The 18,126-nt window shown below is 72.9% G+C and overlaps 2 protein-coding genes across 3 annotated transcripts; one reads left to right on the top strand and one right to left on the bottom strand.

Moving 5' to 3' along the window:
• Positions 1-1,937: 1,937 nt before the first annotated feature.
• On the top strand, positions 1,938-9,679 carry NOSIP (nitric oxide synthase interacting protein). 2 transcript variants are annotated; one of them, XM_064499553.1, is made up of 9 exons: positions 1,938-2,103; positions 2,430-2,509; positions 2,617-2,722; positions 3,458-3,539; positions 4,564-4,705; positions 5,715-5,803; positions 7,253-7,440; positions 9,054-9,162; positions 9,433-9,679. In XM_064499553.1, the coding sequence occupies exons 2-9, from the start codon at positions 2,440-2,442 to the stop codon at positions 9,502-9,504; spliced, it is 858 nt and encodes a 285-aa protein (XP_064355623.1). In that variant the 5' UTR covers positions 1,938-2,103; positions 2,430-2,439; the 3' UTR covers positions 9,505-9,679. The 2 variants fall into 2 exon arrangements, with proteins under 2 accessions (XP_064355623.1, XP_064355622.1); XM_064499552.1 differs by having other exon boundaries at positions 1,939-2,099.
• Positions 9,680-9,871: 192 nt separating this feature from the next.
• Positions 9,872-18,108, bottom strand: LOC135324082 (proline-rich AKT1 substrate 1-like). Its single transcript, XM_064499533.1, is given in 6 exon segments — positions 9,872-10,999; positions 13,653-13,828; positions 14,706-14,783; positions 16,218-16,320; positions 16,323-17,300; positions 17,899-18,108. Coding segments are annotated over 5 exon segments (759 nt in total). The 5' UTR covers positions 16,581-17,300; positions 17,899-18,108; the 3' UTR covers positions 9,872-10,855.
• Between the last annotated feature and the right edge of the window lie 18 nt (positions 18,109-18,126).

The raw sequence follows: 18,126 nt of genomic DNA, 5'->3' as shown, positions 1-18,126 counted from the left end.
CCGACGGGACCGGGACCCCCCCACCGGGACCCGGAGCCCCAACGGGGCCGGCTTCACCTCACGGATCCCCCCCCCGGGGCCGGGAGCCCCCCCGGGACCGGCTTCACCTCACGGACCCCCCCAATGGGACCGCGATCCCCCCCCCGGGACCCGGAGCCCCAACGGGGCCGGCTTCACCTCACGGATCCCGCCCCCCCGGGACCCGGAATGCCACAACGGGGCCGGGACCCCCCCCCGGGACCAGGAGCCCCCCCGGGACCGGCTTCACCTCACGGACCCCCCGAATGGGACCGGGACCCCCCCCCGGGACCAGGAGCCCCCCCGGGACCGGCTTCACCTCACGGACACCCCCCCCCGGTGCTGGGAGCCCCTCACGGACCCCATCGAACCGGGACCCCCCCTCAAAGACCCCCCCGGTACCAGGACCCCCCCAGGACACACGTGTGTGGACACACACGGCTCACACGCGTGTGCTCCGGGCTCATGGGCGCCTGCCGGGTTCACACGCGTGTGCCTGGCCCACACGTGTGCACGTGGGCTCACACATGTCCCTGGCTCACACGCGTGTACCGGGCTCACACATGTGTTGTGGGCTCACACGCGTGTACTGGGCTCACACGTGTGTTGTGGGCTCACACACGTGTCATCTGGTGTCACACGCGTGATTTGGTGTCACACGTGTGCTCTGCTCTCATATGCATTCATTTAGCTCACACGTGTATTAGCGGCACATGTATGTGCTGCTCTCACATGTGCTCTGCTCTCACACGCGTGTAGCAGGCCCACACGTGTGCTCCAGGCACACGCGTGTGCTCTGGGCTCACACACGTGCTCCAGGATCGCTCATGTGTGGGCGCCACACGCGTGTTCTGTTCTTACAGGCGTGGTTGGGTCTCACACGCGTGTTCAGGGCTCCCACATGTGCTCTGGGCTCACACGTGTGTTCAGGGCTCCCACACGTGTTCATGGCCCACATGCGTGTTCCAGGCTCACATGCATGTCTGTGTATCACATGTGTGCTCCAGGCTCACACATGGGTTCAGGGCTTACACACTTCTTCAGGGGTTCAGATTTCACATGTGTGTTCAGGTCTCACACGCGTGTTCTGGACTCCCACATATGTTCGTGTCTCGCATATGTGTTCAGGGCTCACACGTGCTCTGAACTCACACACGTGTCCGTGTCCCACATGTGCTCCAAGCTCACACGCGTGTCTGTGTTTCACACACATGCTTCAGGCTCACACGCGTGTTCAGGGCTCACACGTGCTCCAGGTTCACACGCGTGTTCAGGGCTCACACGTGTGCTCTGTGCTCACAGGTGTTTTCAGGGGAACTGGGGGGAAGTGAGGAAAACTGGGAGGAACTGGGAGGGAACTGGGGGGGTGGGGGAACTGGGAGGCCTGGGGGGGAATGTGAGGGAATTGGTAGGTAACTGGAGGCGAACTGGGGGGAACTGGGAGGTAACTGGGAGTCATGGGGGGAACTGGAGGGAACTGGGAGGCCTGGGAGGGAACTGGGAAGTAACTGGAGGGGAACTGGGGAGAACTGGGGGGAACTGGGAGGGAACTGGGAGGCATGGGGGGAACTGGGAGGCCTGGGGGGGAACTGGGAAGTAACTGGAGGGGAACTGGGGAGAACTGGGGGGAACTGGGAGGGAACTGGAGGGTCACAGGGGCAACTGGGGGGAGCTGGGAGGAACTGGGGCAGCTGGGAAATAACTGGGATAACTAGGAGGGAACTGGGGAGAACTGGGAAGCCTGGAGCAGAACTGGGAGGTAACTGGGGAAGCCGGTAGGGAACCGGGGGCCGCGGGGGGTCCCGGGGCGGCGGGGGGAGGGGCCCGGACGCCTGGGCCCCGCCGGTGGGGGCGGGGCGGGGCGGAACCGTCGCGCGGCAGCGCCGGGCCGAGCCGGGCCGCTGCGGCGGCTGCACCCGGGCGCCGCCCGGAAACGCGCCGCCACTTCCGGCCGCGCCACTTCCGGCTTCCGGCGCGGCGGGGCAGCAGGGCCGGGGCGGGCAGCGGGGTGCAACCGGCAAAGCCGTCCGTGCCCCTCCCCCACCTCGGACGCCTGGGCCCTCTCGGGAGCGGGCAGCCTCGTGCGTACGGCGGGGGGGGGGCGCCCGGACGCCTGGGCCCCGTTGGGGGGGAGGACTCGGACGCCTGGGCCCTTTGGGGGGGGGCACCCGGACGCCTGGGCCCCTTTTTGGGTGGGAGCGGGACGCCTGGGCCCCTTTGGGGGGGGGACTCGGACACCTGGGCCCGTTTTGTGGGGGGGGACCGGATGCCTGGGCCTGTTGTGGGGTATCACCGGGACGCCTGGGCCCCTAGGGGAGATTCCCGGACGCCTGGGCCCCTTGGGGGTTGTCCCCCGGACACCTGGGCCCCTGCGCTACCCCCTAACCCCCCCCCCTTGTCCCCCCCCCCAGGGCAGCGGCCATGACGCGCCACGGCAAGAACTGCACGGCGGGGGCCGTGTACACCTACCACGAGAAGCGCAAGGACACGGGTGAGCGGCGGGGGGGGGGGGGCGCGAGGGGGGGGGCGCACACGCGTGTGTCACGGCTGCGACACGCGTGTGACGCGGTGGGGGGGGCCCGGGGGGGGTCCGCGCAGCCGCCTCGGGCTACGGCACGCAGACGCTGCGCCTGGGCCGCGACGCCGTCAAGGACTTCGACTGCTGCTGCCTCTCGCTGCAGCCCTGCCGCGACCCCGTGGTCACGTGAGTCGCCCCCCCAAACCCCCCCCCGGGGTCCCCCAAACTCCCCTGAGCCCCCCAAACCCCCTGGGGGCCCCCCCAAACTCCCCTGAGCCCCCCTCAAATCTCCTGCCCCCCCAACTCCCCCGGGAGCCCCCCCAAACCCTCCAGGAGCCCCCCCAAATCTGCTAGGACCCCCGGCAGCCCCCCAAACCTCCCCTAGGAGCTTCCCGAGCCCCCCCAAACTCCTGAGACCCCCAGACCCCCCCAGGGACTCCCCAGGATCTCCCTGGGACCCCTTGGAGCCCCCCGGGACCCCCCCAGGCCCCTAGGACCCTGCTGAGCCCCCCCAGACTCCCCCGGGATCCCCCTGGCCCCCCCAGGACGCTCTGAAGCCTCCAGGAGCCCCCTGAGTCTTCTCTGAGCCCCCCCAGGACCCCTTGGGACCACCTGAGTCCTCCAAGGAGCCTCCTGGGACCCCCTTGAGCCCCCCCAGACTCCCCTTGGGACCCCCCGACCCCCTCAGGACCCCTGGAGCCCCCCAGGACCCTCCAGGGACCCCCAGAGCCCCCCAACCCCTCCCCCAAGCCTCCGGGTGCCCCCTCAGTCCCCCCAGAGCCTCCCTGGGAGCCCCCTGCCCCCCCGAGCCCTCCCTTGGGCCCCCCCGGACCCCCAGGTGCCCCCCAGGCCCCTCGCAGCAGGGGGGGGACGGGACGAGGGGGGGGGTCCGGGCGCTCCCCGACGCCGCCTGCGCCGCAGCCCCGACGGGTTCCTGTACGAGCGCGAGGCCATTCTGGAGTACATCGTGCGCCAGAAGCGCGACATCGCCCGCCGCACCAAGGTGGGGGGCGACGGGGGGGCCCAGGCGTCCGGGGGGGGGGCGACGGGGGGGCCCAGGCGTCCAGGGAGCGATGGCAGGGACCCAGGCATCCGGAGGGGACTGGTAGGGGCCCAGGCGTCCAGGGAGGGCAGACTGGGCGGAACCAAAGCGTCGGGGCAACAGCAGAGAGGTAGAAAGGGCCCAGGCGTCCGGGTGAGTCCAGGTGTTTGGGTGGGGGCCCAGGCATCTGGGGAGGGGTTCAGGGGGACCCAGGCGTGCGGGTGGGGGCCCAGGCGTCCGGGAGAGTCCAGGCTTTTGGGTGGGGGCCCAGGCGTCCGGGGAGGGGTTCAGGGGGACCCAGGCGTCCGGGGAGGGACCCAGGCATCCGGGTGGGGGCCCAGGCGTCCGGGAGAGTCCAGGTGTTTGGGTGGGGGCCCAGGCATCCGGGGAGGGGTTCAGGGGGACCCAGGCGTCCGGGGAGGGACCCAGGCATCCGGGTGGGGGCCCAGGCGTCCGGGTGAGTCCAGGCGTTTGAGTGGGGGCCCAGGCATCCGGGGAGGGGTTCAGGGGGACCCAGGCGTCCGGGGAGGGGCCCAGGCGTCCGGGTGAGTCCAGGCGTTTGGGTGGGGGCCCAGGCATCCGGGGAGGGGTTCAGGGGGCCCAGGCGTCCGGGTGAGTCCAGGCGTTTGGGTGGGGGCCCAGGCATCCGGGGAGGGGTTCAGGGGGACCCAGGCGTCCGGGTGAGTCCAGGCGTTTGGGTGGGGGCCCAGGCATCCGGGGAGGGGTTCAGGGGGACCCAGGCATCCGGGGAGGGACCCAGGCATCCGGGTGGGGGCCCAGGCGTCCGGGTGAGTCCAGGCGTTTGGGTGGGGGCCCAGGCATCCGGGGAGGGGTTCAGGGGGACCCAGGCGTGCGGGTGAGTCCAGGCGTTTGGGTGGGGGCCCAGGCATCCGGGGAGGGGTTCAGGGGGGCCCAGGCGTCCGGGGAGGGGCCCAGGCGTCCGGGGGGCCCCGGCGTCCGGGCAGCCAGGCGTGGGGGCCCGCAGGCCTACGAGCGGCAGCGGGCGCAGCGGCGTCGCGAGCGGGAGCAGCGGGGCCGGGCCGGGGCCGACGCCGCCGTCCGGGGCTTCCTGGAGACCGAGGGCGCCATCGTCAGCCGCTCGCTGCCCCATGGCGCCGGGCCCTCGGGTACGCCGGGGGGCTCGGGGGGGTGCTGTGGGGCGGGAGGGGGGCTCCAGGGGTGCTATGGGGCGGGAGGGGGGCTTTGGGGGTGCTATGGGGCGGGAGGGGGGCTCCAGGGGGGCGCTATGGGGCAGGAGGGGGGCTTTGGGGGTGCTATGGGGCGGGAGGGGGGCTCCAGGGGGGCGCTATGGGGCAGGAGGGGGGCTCTGGGGGGAGCTGTGGGGCAGGAGGGGGGCTCCGGGGGGTGCTATGGGGCGGGAGGGGGGCTCCAGGGGTGCTATGGGGCGGGAGGGGGGCTTTGGGGGGCACTGTGGGGCGGCAGAGGGGCTCTGAGGGGCGCTATGGGGCAGGAGAGGTGATCTGGGGGGTGCTATGGGGCAGGATGGGGGCTCTGGGGGATGCTTTGGGGCAGGAAGGGGGCTCCGGGGGGTGCTATGGGGCACGGTGGGGCTCTGGGGGTGCTATGGGGTGGGAAGGGGGCTCTGGGGGGCGCTATGGGGCACGAGGGGGCTCTGGGGGTGCTATGGGGCGGGAGAGGAGCTCCGGGGGGTGCTATGGGGCGGGAGGGGGGCTTTGGGGGGCACTGTGGGGCGGCAGAGGGGCTCTGAGGGGCGCTGTGGGGCAGGAGAGGTGATCTGGGGGGTGCTATGGGGCAGGGGGGGCTCTGGGGGGTGCTATGGGGCACGATGGGGCTCTGGGGGTGCTATGGAGAGGGAGGTGGGCTCTGGGGGGAGCTGTGGGGTGGGAGGGGGGCTCTGGGGGGGCGCTATGGGGTGGGAGGGGGGCTCAGGGGGGTGCTATGGGGCAGGAGGGGGGCTCCAGGGGGGTGCTATGGGGCAGGAGGGGGGCTCCAGGAGTGCTATGGGGCAGGATGGGGGCTCTGGGGGGGTTACAGGGGAGTATGGGGCAGGAGGGGGCTGTGGGGGGCCATGGGGCTGCTGTGGGGCAGGGCAGGGGGGACGGGGCGGCCGTGGGGCAGCCGTGGGGCAGCCGTGGGGCTGACCCCCCCCCCCAGCGCCCCCCAGCGCGGAGCCCCAGGCGCTGCCCAGCTTCTGGATCCCCTCGCTGACCCCCGAGGCCGACGCCGGGCGGCTGCCCAAGCCGGTGAGTCCTGCCCCATAGCTGCCCCATAGCTGCCCCACAGCCACCCCACGGCAGCCCGCGAGCCCAGCCGCCCTGCCCCACAGCGCCCCACAGCCACCCCAGCTGCCCCACAGCCACCCCACGGCAGCCCGCGAGCCCCGCCGCCCTGCCCTACAGCCACCCCACAGCGGCCCACAAGCCCCACGGCCCTGCCCCACAGCGCCCCACAGCCACCCCAGCTGCCCCACAGCTGCCCCATGGCCGCCCCACGGCACCCCACAGTGCCCTGTGACACCCTACGTCACCGTATTGGCCTGCCCCACAGCACCCCACGGTGCCCCACAGCCCCCCATGGCACCCCATGGCACCCCATGGCCCTGCCCCACGGCGCCCCAGCCAGGCTGAGACTGGGGGGAGCTCTAGCACGGGGCCCAGGCGTCCGGGGGGCCCAGGCGTCCGGCAGGACCCCGTGGTGCGGTTCGGGGGGGTGGGGACGCCGGGGTGCCGCGGGGCCCAGGCGTCCGAGGGGCCCAGGCGTCCGGCAGGACCCCGTGGTGCGGTTCGGGGGGGTGGGGACTCCGGGGTGCCGCGGGGCCCAGGCGTCCGGGGGGCCCAGGTGTCCGGCAGGACCCCGTGGAGCGGTTCGGGGGGGTGGGGACTCCAGGGTCCTGCAGGGCCCAGGCGTCCGGGGGGCCCCAGCGTCCGGCAGGACCCCGTGGTGCGGTTCGGGGGGGTGGGGACTCCGGGGTGCCGCGGGGCCCAGGCGTCCGGCAGGACCCCGTGGTGCGGTTCGGGGGGGTGGGGACTCCAGGGTCCTGCGGGGCCCAGGCGTCCGAGGGGCCCAGGCGTCCGGCAGGACCCCGTGGTGCAGTTCGGGGGGGTGGGGACTCCGGGGTGCCGCGGGGCCCAGGCGTCTGGGGGGCCCCGGCGTCCGGCAGGACCCCGTGGAGCGGTTCGGGGGGGTGGGGACTCCAGGGTCCTGCGGGGCCCAGGCGTCCGAGGGGCCCAGGCGTCCGGCAGGACCCCGTGGTGCAGTTCGGGGGGGTGGGGACTCCGGGGTGCCGCGGGGCCCAGGCGTCCGAGGGGGGGCCCCGGCGTCTGAGGGGCCCAGGCGTCCGGCAGGACCCCGTGGAGCGGTTCGGGGGGGTTGGGACTCCGGGGTGCCGCGGGGCCCAGGCGTCCGAGGGGCCCAGGCGTCCGGCAGGACCCCGTGGTGCGGTTCGGGGGGGTGGGGACTCCGGGGTGCCGCGGGGCCCAGGCGTCCGGGGGGCCCCGGCGTCCGGCAGGACCCCGTGGTGCGGTTCGGGGGGGTGGGGACTCCGGGGTGCCGCGGGGCCCAGGCGTCCGGGGGGCCCCGGCGTCCGGCAGGACCCCGTGGAGCGGTTCAGGGGGGTGGGGACTCCGGGGTGCCGCGGGGCCCAGGCGTCCGAGGGGGGGCCCTGGCGTCTGAGGGGCCCCGGCGTCCGGCAGGACCCCGTGGTGCGCTGCCCCATGAGCGGGCGCCCGCTGCGCCGCCGCGACCTGGTGCCGGTGCGGTTCTGCGCGGCGGAGCCCGGCCTGGGCCGCGTGGCCCTGCTCGCCCGCCGCGACCGCTACGTCTGCGCCGTCACCCGCGACCTGCTGGGCAACGCCGTGCCCTGCGCCGTGCTGCGCCCCTCGTGAGTCCCCCCCGGACCCCTAAGTGCCCCCCCCGGACCCCTAAGTGTCCCCCCGGGACCCCTAAGTGCCCCATAACGCGGCAGCACGAGGGTTTGCGGCGTGTTGTGACTCTCATGACTGCCCCCAAATGCCCCCCCGGGACCCCTAAGTGCCCCCTGGGATCCCTAAGTGTCCCCCGGGACCCCTAAGTACCCCCCCCGGACCCCTAAGTGCCCCCTGGGACCCCTAAGTGCCCCATAACGCGGCAGCACGAGGGTTTGCGGCGTGTTGTGACTCTCATGACTGCCCCCAAATGCCCCCCCGGGACCCCTAAGTGCCCCCCGGGACCCCTAAGTGTCCCCCGGGACCCCTAAGTGCCCCCCCCGGACCCCTAAGTGCCCCCCGGGACCCCTAAGTGCCCCATAACGCGGCAGCACCAGGGTTTGCGGCATGTTGTGGCCCTTGGGATTGTACCTGAGTGCCCCCCCCAGACCCCTGAGTGCCCCCCCGGGACCCCTGAGTGCCCCCCCAGGACCCCTAAGTGCCCCCCCGGGACCCCTAAGTGCCCCGTAATGCAGCAGCACCAGGGTTTGCGGCACGTTGTGGCCTTTGGGATTGTACCTGAGTGCCCCCCCCAGACCCCCGAGTGCTCTCCCAGGACCCCTAAGTGCCCCCCCGGGACCCCTAAGTGCCCCCCGGGACCCCTAAGTGCCTCTCTGGGACCCCTATGTGCCCCCCCGGACCCCTAAGTGCCCCCCCGGGACCCCTAAGTGCCCCCCCGGACCCCTAAGTGCCCCATAACGCGGCAGCACCAGGGTTTGCGGCATGTTGTGGCTGTCATGACTGCCCCCAACTGCCCCCCCAGACCCCCAACTGCCCCCCCGGGACCCCTGAGTGCCCCCCCGGGCCCCTAAGTGCCCCCCCAAACCCCTATGTGCCCCCGGGACCCCTAAGTGCCCCATAACGTGGCAGCACTGGGGTTTACAGCACGTTGCAGCCCTTGGGATTGCGCCTAATTGCCCCCCCCCGGACCCCTAACCAGCCCTCCCAGACCCCTAAGTGCCCCCCCCGGACCCCTAAGTGTCCCCCCCGGACCCCTAAGTGCCCCTGGGGACTCTTAGTTGCCCCCCACGACCCTTAACTGCTGCTGGTGGCCCCTTCCCAGGCCCCCCCCAATCCCTGGGGTCCCCCCCAACACGTCCCGGGGACCCCCCATCCCTGGGGTCTCCCCCCCAGTCTGGGCCCCCCCCATGTCCTTGGGAGCCCCCCCATCCCTGGGGACCCTCCTACCTGGGACCCCCATCCCTGGGGACCCCCCCCCGGGACCCCCCTGCCTGGGACTCCCCTTGTCCCTGGGGTCCCCCCCATCCTTGGGACCCCCCCATCCGTGTGACCCCCCCCCCCTTGCTTGGGACCCCCAACCCTGGGACACCCCCCCATCACTGGGGACCCCCCCGCCTGGGACTCCCCCCACCTGGGACCCACCCCGGTCCCTAGAGCCCCCCCCCCCGCCTGGGACCCCCCTGTCCCTGGGGCCCCCCTCGTCCCTGGGACACCCCCCCATTACCCGGTGCCCCCCCCCCCCCCCCCGAGGTGCCCCCCCAGCAGCCCCGCTGACGGGGGGGGGGCGCAGGGGGGCGGTGGTGACGCTGGCCTGCGTCGAGCGCCTCATCCGCAAGGACATGCGGGACCCGCTGAGCGGCGAGGCCCTGACCGAGGCGGACATCATCGTCCTGCAGCGGGTACGGCCGGGGGGGGGGGTCCGGGGGGGGGGACCGGTGGTCCTGGGGGGTCTGGGGGGGGCTGTGGAGGGTCTGGGGGGACTTGGGGGGCAGGTCTGAAAGAGCCCAGAGGGAGTTTGGGGGGGTCCCAAGGGGTCTGGGGGACTCGGGGGGGGTTATGGAGGCCCTGGGGGGGGCTGGGGATGCCTGGGGGGGTCAGAGGATGCTGGGGGGGGGACATCAGGCCCCCCCCATAACCCCCCCACTGTTCTCTTCCCCCCCCCCCTCCAGGGCGGCACCGGCTTTGCCGGCTCCGGGATCTGCCTGGAGGCCAAGAAGTCCCGGCCCGTGATGCAGGCCTAGAGCGGGGGGGTCCCAACCCCCCCCCCCGGGGGCCCCCAATCCCCCCCGGGCCCCCCGTGACCCTCCTGAGCACCCCACGACCCTCCTGAGCACCCCAAGACCTGCATGGAAGATTCCCAGAACCCCCCCAGATCCTCTCCCCCCCCCCCCCCAAATAAATGTATTTTTCCCTGGACTCAGCGCTGTGTTTTTGGGGGGGCAGCTGAGCACGGGCAACTCATCACACCCTGTGGGCCCCTCCCTTTGGCATAGCCCTTTTAAGTACGCCCCCATCACCCCAGCCCCCACGTGGGAGATGCGCTCCCTCCCTCCCCCCCCACCACCCCGCGACGCCTCTCGCCCAATCAGGAGCCGGCACCCTGCGGGCTGGTAAAAGTCAGTCGTTTATTGGCCGAGGCGGGCCGGCGGGGCGGGGCGAGGCTCCGCGGAGGCACCGCCCACTCTTTGGACAAAAATAGACAAGGGGGCGGGGCCTCGCCGCCAGGCCCCGCCCCGCGCATCTGGTACAAAAGGGGGGGGCGGGGCCCCGCAGCAGGTTGGGGGGGGCGGGGTGGGGTCCCCCCACCCCCCAAAAAGGGGGGGGGCCCTGACGGGGGGGGGAATTCGTCCTTGTGCAAGATTTGGGGGCGCCCCCCCCCCATAAGACACTTTGGGGCCCCCCCAGCTGTAGTGTTGGGTGCTGGGGGGGGGCAGAACCCCCCAGCTATAATTTGGGGGGGCCCTAGAGGGGTGGGGGCCCCCCCTTAGCTTTGGGGGCCCCCCATGGGGCTTGGTGCCCCCCCCAAGAGGGTTTTGGGCCCCCCCCACATTGGGAGGGGGCTTTTAGGGGTGCTCTGGGGGGGGGATCACAGCCCCCCCACCCCCATTTTAGCCCCCCCGGGGTGATTCAGGGCTCCCCCCATTTTGGGGGGGACCCCAAAAGGGTGGGGGTGCCCCCCCCCAGGCTAAGCACCCCATTGGGGGGGGCGTTTTGGGGACCCCCCCGAGGGTTTTGGGTGGCCCCCCCCCCCCAACCCGACCCTCTCCCTGGATATTTTGGGGCCCCCCAGGGGGAATTTCGGGGACCCCCCCAGGGGGGGATTTTGGCTCCCCCCGAGATTTTTGGGGGCCCCCCATAACCTGACCCCCCCCGAAATTTTGGGGGACCCCCTGAGATTTTGGGGGACCCCTGAGGCTTTTGGGGGGCCCCCGGCCTGACCCCCCCCCCAGCGACTCCTGGGGGGATGCTCCAGGCCGGGGGGGGGGGGGTCTCTGGGCAGTTTGGGGGGGTCCCCTGGGGTTTTGCCCATCCCCCCGGGGTTTTTTGGGGTCCCCCGGGGTTTCGGGGCCCCCCCGGGGGGGTCTGGGGGGGTCACTGGGGGGGGGCCAGGCCGTGGGGGTCCCCCGCCAGGAGCCGGGGCCGGGGCAGGTCGCCGAACATCTCGGTGCCGTCGGAGCCGCGCAGGGCCAGCGCCCGCATGCTGGCGGCGATGCGCTCCAGGTCGGGCGAGGGGCGCTGGGGGGGGGCAAAAGGGGGTTCAGGGGGGGCCCCTGCACCCCAAAAACGTGCTCTGCACCCCCAAAAACCCCCCTGCACCCCCAACCCCCCCCCAAAACCCCCCTGAGCCCCCCAACACCCCCCGGCCCGGCGGGCGCCCGCGTGCTGGCGGCGATGCGCTCTAGGTCGGGCGAGGGGCGCTGGGGGGGGCAAAAGGGGGCTCAGGGGGGGCTCCTGCACCCCAAAAACGTGCTCTGCACCCCCAAAAACCCCCCTGCACCCCCAACCCCCCCCCAAAACCCCCCTGAGCCCCCCAACACCCCCCTGACCCCCCCCGAGCACCCCGGGACCCCTCCAGCCCGGCAGGCGCCTGGGTGCTGGGCTCTGGGTCCTGGGGGGGTGTTTGGGGGGGGGAAATGGGGTTCGGGGGGGCCCCTAAAACCCTCCCCACCCCCAAAAACGTGCTCTGCACCCCCAAAAACCCCCCTGAACCCCAACCCCCCTCCTGAGCCCCCCCAAACCCCCCTGGACCCCCCCCCCGAGCCCCCCGACACCCCCCTGCCCTGGCGGGCGCCTGGGTGCTGGGCTCTGGGTCCCAGCCCCATAGAGTCCAGCCCAGCCCCATAGCAGCCCCCAGGACCCCCCCAGCCCCCCAGCCCCATAGATCCCCCCCGACTCCTTCTCCCTGCCCATAGAGACCCTGGGACCCCCCAGCCCCATAGAGTCCAGCCCAGCCCCATAGCAGCCCCCAGGACCCCCCCAGCCCCATAGATCCCCCGACTCCTCCTCCTGCCCCATAGAGACCCCTGGGACCCCAGCCCAGCCCCATAGAGTCCAGCCCAGCCCCATAGCGGCCCCCAGGACCCACCCAGCTCCATAGATCCCCCTGCTCCTCCTCCCTGCCCCATAGAGACCCCTGGGACCCCCAGCCCAGCCCCATAGAGTCCAGCCCAGCCCCATAGCGGCCCCCAGGACCCCCCAGCCCCATAGATCCCCCCTACTCCTCCTCCCTGCCCCATAGAGACCCAGGGACCCCCCCAGCTCCATAGAGTCCAGCCCAGCCCCATAGCAGCCCCCAGGACCCCCCCAGCCCCATAGATCCCCCTGACTCCTTCTCCCTGCCCCATAGAGATCCCTGGGACCCCCAGCCCAGCCCCATAGAGTCCAGCCCAGCCCATAGCGGCCCCCAGGACCCCCCCAGCCCCATAGCAGCCCCTGGTTCCTTCTGCCTGCCCCATAGAGACCCCTGGGACCCCCCCAGCCCCATAGAGTCCAGCCCAGCCCCATAGCAGCCCCCAGGACCCCCCCAGCCCATAGATCCCCCCGACTCCTCCTCCCTGCCCCATAGAGACCCCTGGACCCCCAGCCCAGCCCCATAGAGTCCAGCCCAGCCCATAGCAGCCCCCAGGACCCCCCCAGCCCCCATAGATCCCCCCAACTCCTCCTCCCTGCCCCATAGAGACCCCGGGGACCCCCCCAGCCCCATAGAGTCCAGCCCAGCCCCATAGCGGCCCCCAGCCCCATAAATACCCCTGGCTCCTTCTGCCTGCCCCATAGAGACCCCGGGGACCCCCCCAGCCCCATAGCCCCCCAGTGCAGCCCCCCCAGCCCATCCCAGCCCCACACACCCCCACCCCAGCCCCCCAACCAACCCCCCAGCCCCCCAGCGCAGCCTCCCAGACCCTCCTCCAGCCCCATAGACCCCCCCAGCCCAGCCCCACAGACCCTCTCCAGCCCCCAACCCGGCCCCACAAACCCCATCTCAGCCCCACAGAATGCCCAGCCCACAGATCCCCACGCAGCCCCCCCATCCAGCCCCATAGACCCTCTCTAGGCCCCACAGACCCCCATCACAGCCCCATAACCCTTCTCCAGCCCACAGACTCCCCCCCAGCCCAGCCCCATAGAGACCCCCCCAGCCCCATAGCCCCCCATCCCAGCCCCATAGGCCCCCCAGCCCATAGCCACCATCCCCAGCCCCATAGCCCCCCAGCAGCCCCCAGGCCCCCTGCGCAGCCCCAGACCCCCCCCAAGCCCCATAGTCCCCAGCCCCATAGCCCCCAGTGCAGCCCCCCAGGCCCCCCATCTAGCCCCCAGACCCCAGACCCCCCCCAAGCCCCATACCCCCTCCCGGCCCCCCAGGCCCCCAGTGCAGCCCCCAGGCCCCCAATCTACCCCCATAGACCCCCCCCCGGCCGCCCAGACCCCCTTCCCAGCCCCCTAGACCCCCAGCCCAGCCCCATAGAGACCCCCCCAGCCCCATAGCCCCCCAGCCCAGCCCCATAGGCCCCCCCAGCCCCATAGCCACCCATCCCAGCCCCATAGGCCCCCCCAGCAGCCCCCCAGGCCCCCACTGCAGCCCCCAGACCCCCCCCCCCAAGCCCCATAGTCCCCCAGCCCCATAGCCCCCCAGTGCAGCCCCCAGGCCCCCCATCTAGCCCCCCAGACCCCCCCCAGACCCCCCCCAAGCCCCATAGACCCCCCTCCCGGCCCCCCAGGCCCCCAGTGCAGCCCCCAGGCCCCCAATCTACCCCCATAGACCCCCCCCCGGCCACCCAGACCCCCTTCCCAGCCCCCTAGACCCCCAGCCCAGCCCCATAGAGACCCCCCCAGCCCCATAGCCCCCCAGGACCCCCCCAGCCCCATAGACCCCCCCCCCCCGGGCGCGCACCTTGCCGGCGTCCTCGTCGGAGGAGCGGGGCTCGGGGGGGCCGCCGGGCCGGAAGCCCCACACGGGCACGGAGACGGGCAGCGAGCGGGCGTACTGCGGCCCCCCCGCGCCCCCCCCCGCGCCCCCCCCGGCCCCCGCCGCCGCCCCCGCCGCCTCCTCCGGCCCGCTGCTGCCCTCTGCGGCCCCCGCGTCACCGCCGGGCCCGGGGGGGGGGGGGGCCACACGGCCACCACCGGGGCCCCCCCCAGGTCCCCAAACCGTCCCCGGGGCCCCCCCAGGTCCCCACGGGCCCCCCCAGGTCCCCACGGGTGTCCCCAGGGTCCCCACATAGCCACCGGGCCCCCCCCAGGTCCCCACGGGCCCCCCCAGGTCCCCATGGGTGTCCCCAGGGTCCCCACACCGCCACTGGGGCCCCCCCAGGTCCCCACGGCCCCCCCAGGTCCCCATGGGTGTCCCCAGGGTCCCCACACCGCCACCGGGGCCCCCCCAGGTCCCCACGGGCCCCCCCAGGTCCCCACGGGTGTCCCCAGGGTCCCCACACCGCCACCGGGGCCCCCCCAGGTCCCCACGGGCCCCCCCAGGTCCCCACGGGTGTCCCCAGGGTCCCCACACCGCCACCGGGGCCCCCCCAGGTCCCCACGGGTGTCCCCAGGGTCCCCACACCACCACCGGGGCCCCCCCAGGTCCCCACGGGTGTCCCCAGGTCCCCACACAGCCGCAGGGCCCCCCCCCTCTGTCCCCATGGGTGTCTCTGAGTCCCAAAGGGGGACAACAGGGTCTTAAGGGTGTCCCCAGGGGGGTCCCCAGGGCCCCAGGGTGTCCCCAGGGGTGGCACTCGGTCCCCACGGGTGTCCCCAAGGGGGTCCCCAGGTCCCCAGGGTGTCCCCAAGGGGGTCCCTGTGTCCCTACGGGTGTCCCCATGTCCCCAGGGGTGGCACTGGGCGCCCCAGGGTGTCCCCGAGGGTGGCATCAGGTCCCCACAAGTGTCCCCAAGGGGGTCCCCGTGTCCCCACACGTCCCCGGCCCCCCCCCCCCCGGGTGCCCCCCACGCACCGTCGGGGCTCTCGGGCTCGGAGTCGAGGAAGGGCTCGTCCTCGGCGCCCGGCGAGTCCTCGTCCATCAGGAACAGCCCTGGGGGGGACGGGGCACATGGGGGGGGGCGCGGGGGCAAACGGGGGGGCCACCCCCAGCCCGCGTTCCCCCAATACCCCAGGGACCCTCTGTGTCCCCCCCCCGTACCCCAGCGTGTCTCTCAACGCCCCGATGACCCCCCCAGATCTCCCCTAATATCCCCAATGACCCCCCCAAAATCCCAATGACCCCCCCAGATCCTCTTTAATATCCCTAGGCCCCCCCAATACCCCAGCAACCCCCCCCAAAATCCCAATGACCCCCCCAGATCCTCTCTAATACCACTATGATCCCCCTAATACCCCAGCAACCCCCCCCAAAATCCCAATGACCCCCCCAGACCCCTTCTAATACCGCTAGGACCCCCCTAATACCCCAGCAACCCCCCCCCCAAAATCCCAATGACCCCCCCAGACCCCTTCTAATACCCCTAGGACCCCCCTAATACCCCAGCAACCCCCCCCCAAAACCCCAATGACCCCCCCAGACTCCTCCTAATACTGCTACGATCCCCCTAATACCCCAGCACCCCCCCCAAAATCCCAATGACCCCCCCGGACTCCTTCTAATACTGCTACGATCCCCCTAATACCCCAGCAACCCCCCCCAAAACCCCAATGACCCCCCCAGACTCCTTCTAATACCGCTAGGACCCCTCTAATACCCCAGCAACCCCCCCCCAAAAGCCCAATAACCCCCCCAGACCCCTTCTAATACGGCTACGATCCCCCTAATACCCCAGCAACCCCCCCCAAAACCCCAATGACCCCCCCAGATCCTCTCTAATACCCCTAGGCCCCCCCTAATACCCCAGCAACCCCCCCCAAAACCCCAATGACCCCCCCAGATCCTCTCTAATACCCCTAGGCCCCCCCAATACCCCAGCAACCCCCCCCAAAGCCCCAATGACCCCCCCAGACCCCTTCTAATACCGCTAGGACCCCTCTAATACCCCAGCAACCCCCCCAAAACCCCAATGACCCCCCCAGATCCTCTCTAATACCCCTAGACCGCCCTAATACCCCAGCAACACCCCCCAAAACGCCAATGGACCCCCCTAATACCCCCATGACCCCCCAGAAGCCCAATGACCCCCCCCGAAAGCCTTTAATATTCCTAGGTTCTCCCTAATATCCCAATAACCCCCCAAAACCCCAATGGGCCCCCCCAATACCCCAACAGCCCCCCAAACCCCTCTAATACCCCTAAGTCCCTCCCAAAAGCCCCATTGACCCCCCCAACACCACTAGAACCCCCCCAAAGCCCCAATGGGCCCCCCCAATACCCCAACGGGCCCCCCAAATCTCTCTAATACTCCTAGACCCCTCCTAAAAGCCCCAATGACCCCCCCAACACCACTAGAGCCCCCCCAAAGCCCCAATGGACCCCCCCCAATACCCTGATGGACCCCCCCGCCCCCCCCCCAACACTCACCGCCGGCGTCGCTGGGGGCCGGGGGCCGCCCGGGCGCCCGCCTCTCGGGGGGGCGGCGGCGGCGGCGGCGGTGGCCGGGGGGGGCGGGCGGGGGTCCGGGGGCGGGCGGGGGGGCCGGGGGGGGCGGCGGGGGGGCGTGCCCCCCCCCGGGGGGGCGGTGGCGGCGGCGGCGGCGCGGTGGGCGGCGGCGATGTCGCGCAGGTAGCGGCGGGCGGCGTCGCCCAGGGGCCCGGCGCCGTGCTGGGCGTAGGCGAAGCCCCCCGGGGCCCCCCAGGCCGCCAGCAGCACCACGTCGGCCCCCGAGGCCCCCCGGAAGCGCTCGGCCGCCGCCACCAGCGCCGCCCAGCCCTCCCGCTCCCCCATGGCCCCCCCCCCGGGCCCCCCCCCCCACCCCGGCTCGGGGGCGGACGCCGGGGGTCGCGAACGGGCAGGCGCCGGGGTTCCTCGGGGGCTGGAGGCCGGGGGTCGCTCACAGCCGGACGCCGGGGTCCCTCGGTGGTCGGAGGCTGGAGTCACGCACAGCCGGACGCCGGGGTCCCCTGGGGATGGATGCTGGGGGTCACTCACAGTCAGACGCTGGGGGTTGCTCACAGCCGGACGCTGGGGTCCCTCAGAGGTCGGAGGCTGGAGTCACGCACAGCCGGACGCCAGGGGTTGCTCACAGCCGGACGCCGGGGTCCCTCAGTGGTTGGGGGCTGCAGTCACGCACAGCCGGACACCGGGGGTTGCTCACAGCCGGACGCCAGAGTCCCTTGGGGATGGATGCTGGGGGTCACTCACAGCCGGACGCTGGGGGTTGCTCACAGCTGGACGCCGGGGTCCCTCGGTGGTTGGAGGCTGCACTCACGCACAGCCGGACACCGGGGGTTGCTCACAGCCGGACGCCAGGGTCCCTTGGGGATGGATGCTGGGGGTCACTCACAGCCGGACGCCGGGGTCCCTTGGGGATGGATGCTGGGGGTCACTCACAGTCGGACGCGGGGGGTCGCTCACAGCCGGACGCCGGGGTCTCTTGGGGATGGATGCTGGGGGTCGCTCACAGCCGGACGCCAGGGTCCCTCGGGTGGGGGGACGCCGGGGTCCCTAAAAAAAGGGAGACATCTGTGTTTGTTGCGGCCAGACGCCGGGGTCCCCCGTGGACAGACGCCGGGGTCCCTTGGGTGGGGGGACGCCAGGGCCCCTCGTGGCCGGACACCAGGGTCCCCCGGGGCCAGACGCCGAGGTCCCTCGGGTGGGGGGACGCCGGGGTCCCTGGGAAAGGGGGACGCCTGGGTCCCTCATGGCCGGACACCGGGGTCCTTTGGGGCAAGGGGGACGCGGGGGTCCCTAAAGAACAGGGGACACCGGGGTCCCTCGGGTGGGGGGACGCCAGGGTCCCTCGGGTGGGGGGACGCCTGGGCCCCTCGGTGCCCGGACGCCTGGGCCCCTTGCAGACAGACGCCGGGGTCCCTCGGGTGGGGGGGGGGGTGCTGGGCCCCTGGTGGCCAGACACCGGGGTGCCCCACGGCCGGACGCCAGGGCCCCTCGGGCGGGGAGGGCCCGGACGCCTGGGTCCCTTGGAGGGGGGGGGGAAGGGCCCGGACGCCTGGGTCCCTGTGGGGGGAGGGCCCGGACGCCTGGGTCCCTGTGGGGGGGAGGGGGAGGGCCCGGACGCCTGGGCCCCCGGGGCCCCTCCCGTTACCTTCCCCGCGGGTCCGCGTCGCTCCGCACCGGCCCCCCCCGCCCCCCGGTCACGGCGCGGCCGCGGTGACGTCGCGCCGCGACCTTTGACCTCTCACCCCACCGTGGGGGGGGGGGCGGCGGGGGAAGCCCGGCCCGCAGCGGCTGCGCAGAGCTGGAGCCCCGCCCCCGCCCGCCTCCAACATGGCGGCGCCCAGGACGGCCCTCAACATGGCGGCGTCCGGCCCGC

The sequence above is a fragment of the Dromaius novaehollandiae genome, chromosome 31 (genome assembly GCF_036370855.1).
Source record: "Dromaius novaehollandiae isolate bDroNov1 chromosome 31, bDroNov1.hap1, whole genome shotgun sequence".
NCBI lineage: Eukaryota > Metazoa > Chordata > Aves > Casuariiformes > Dromaiidae > Dromaius > Dromaius novaehollandiae.
Note: the sequence above shows the minus strand (reverse complement) of the source record. Positions and strands in the feature narration are given on the sequence as shown.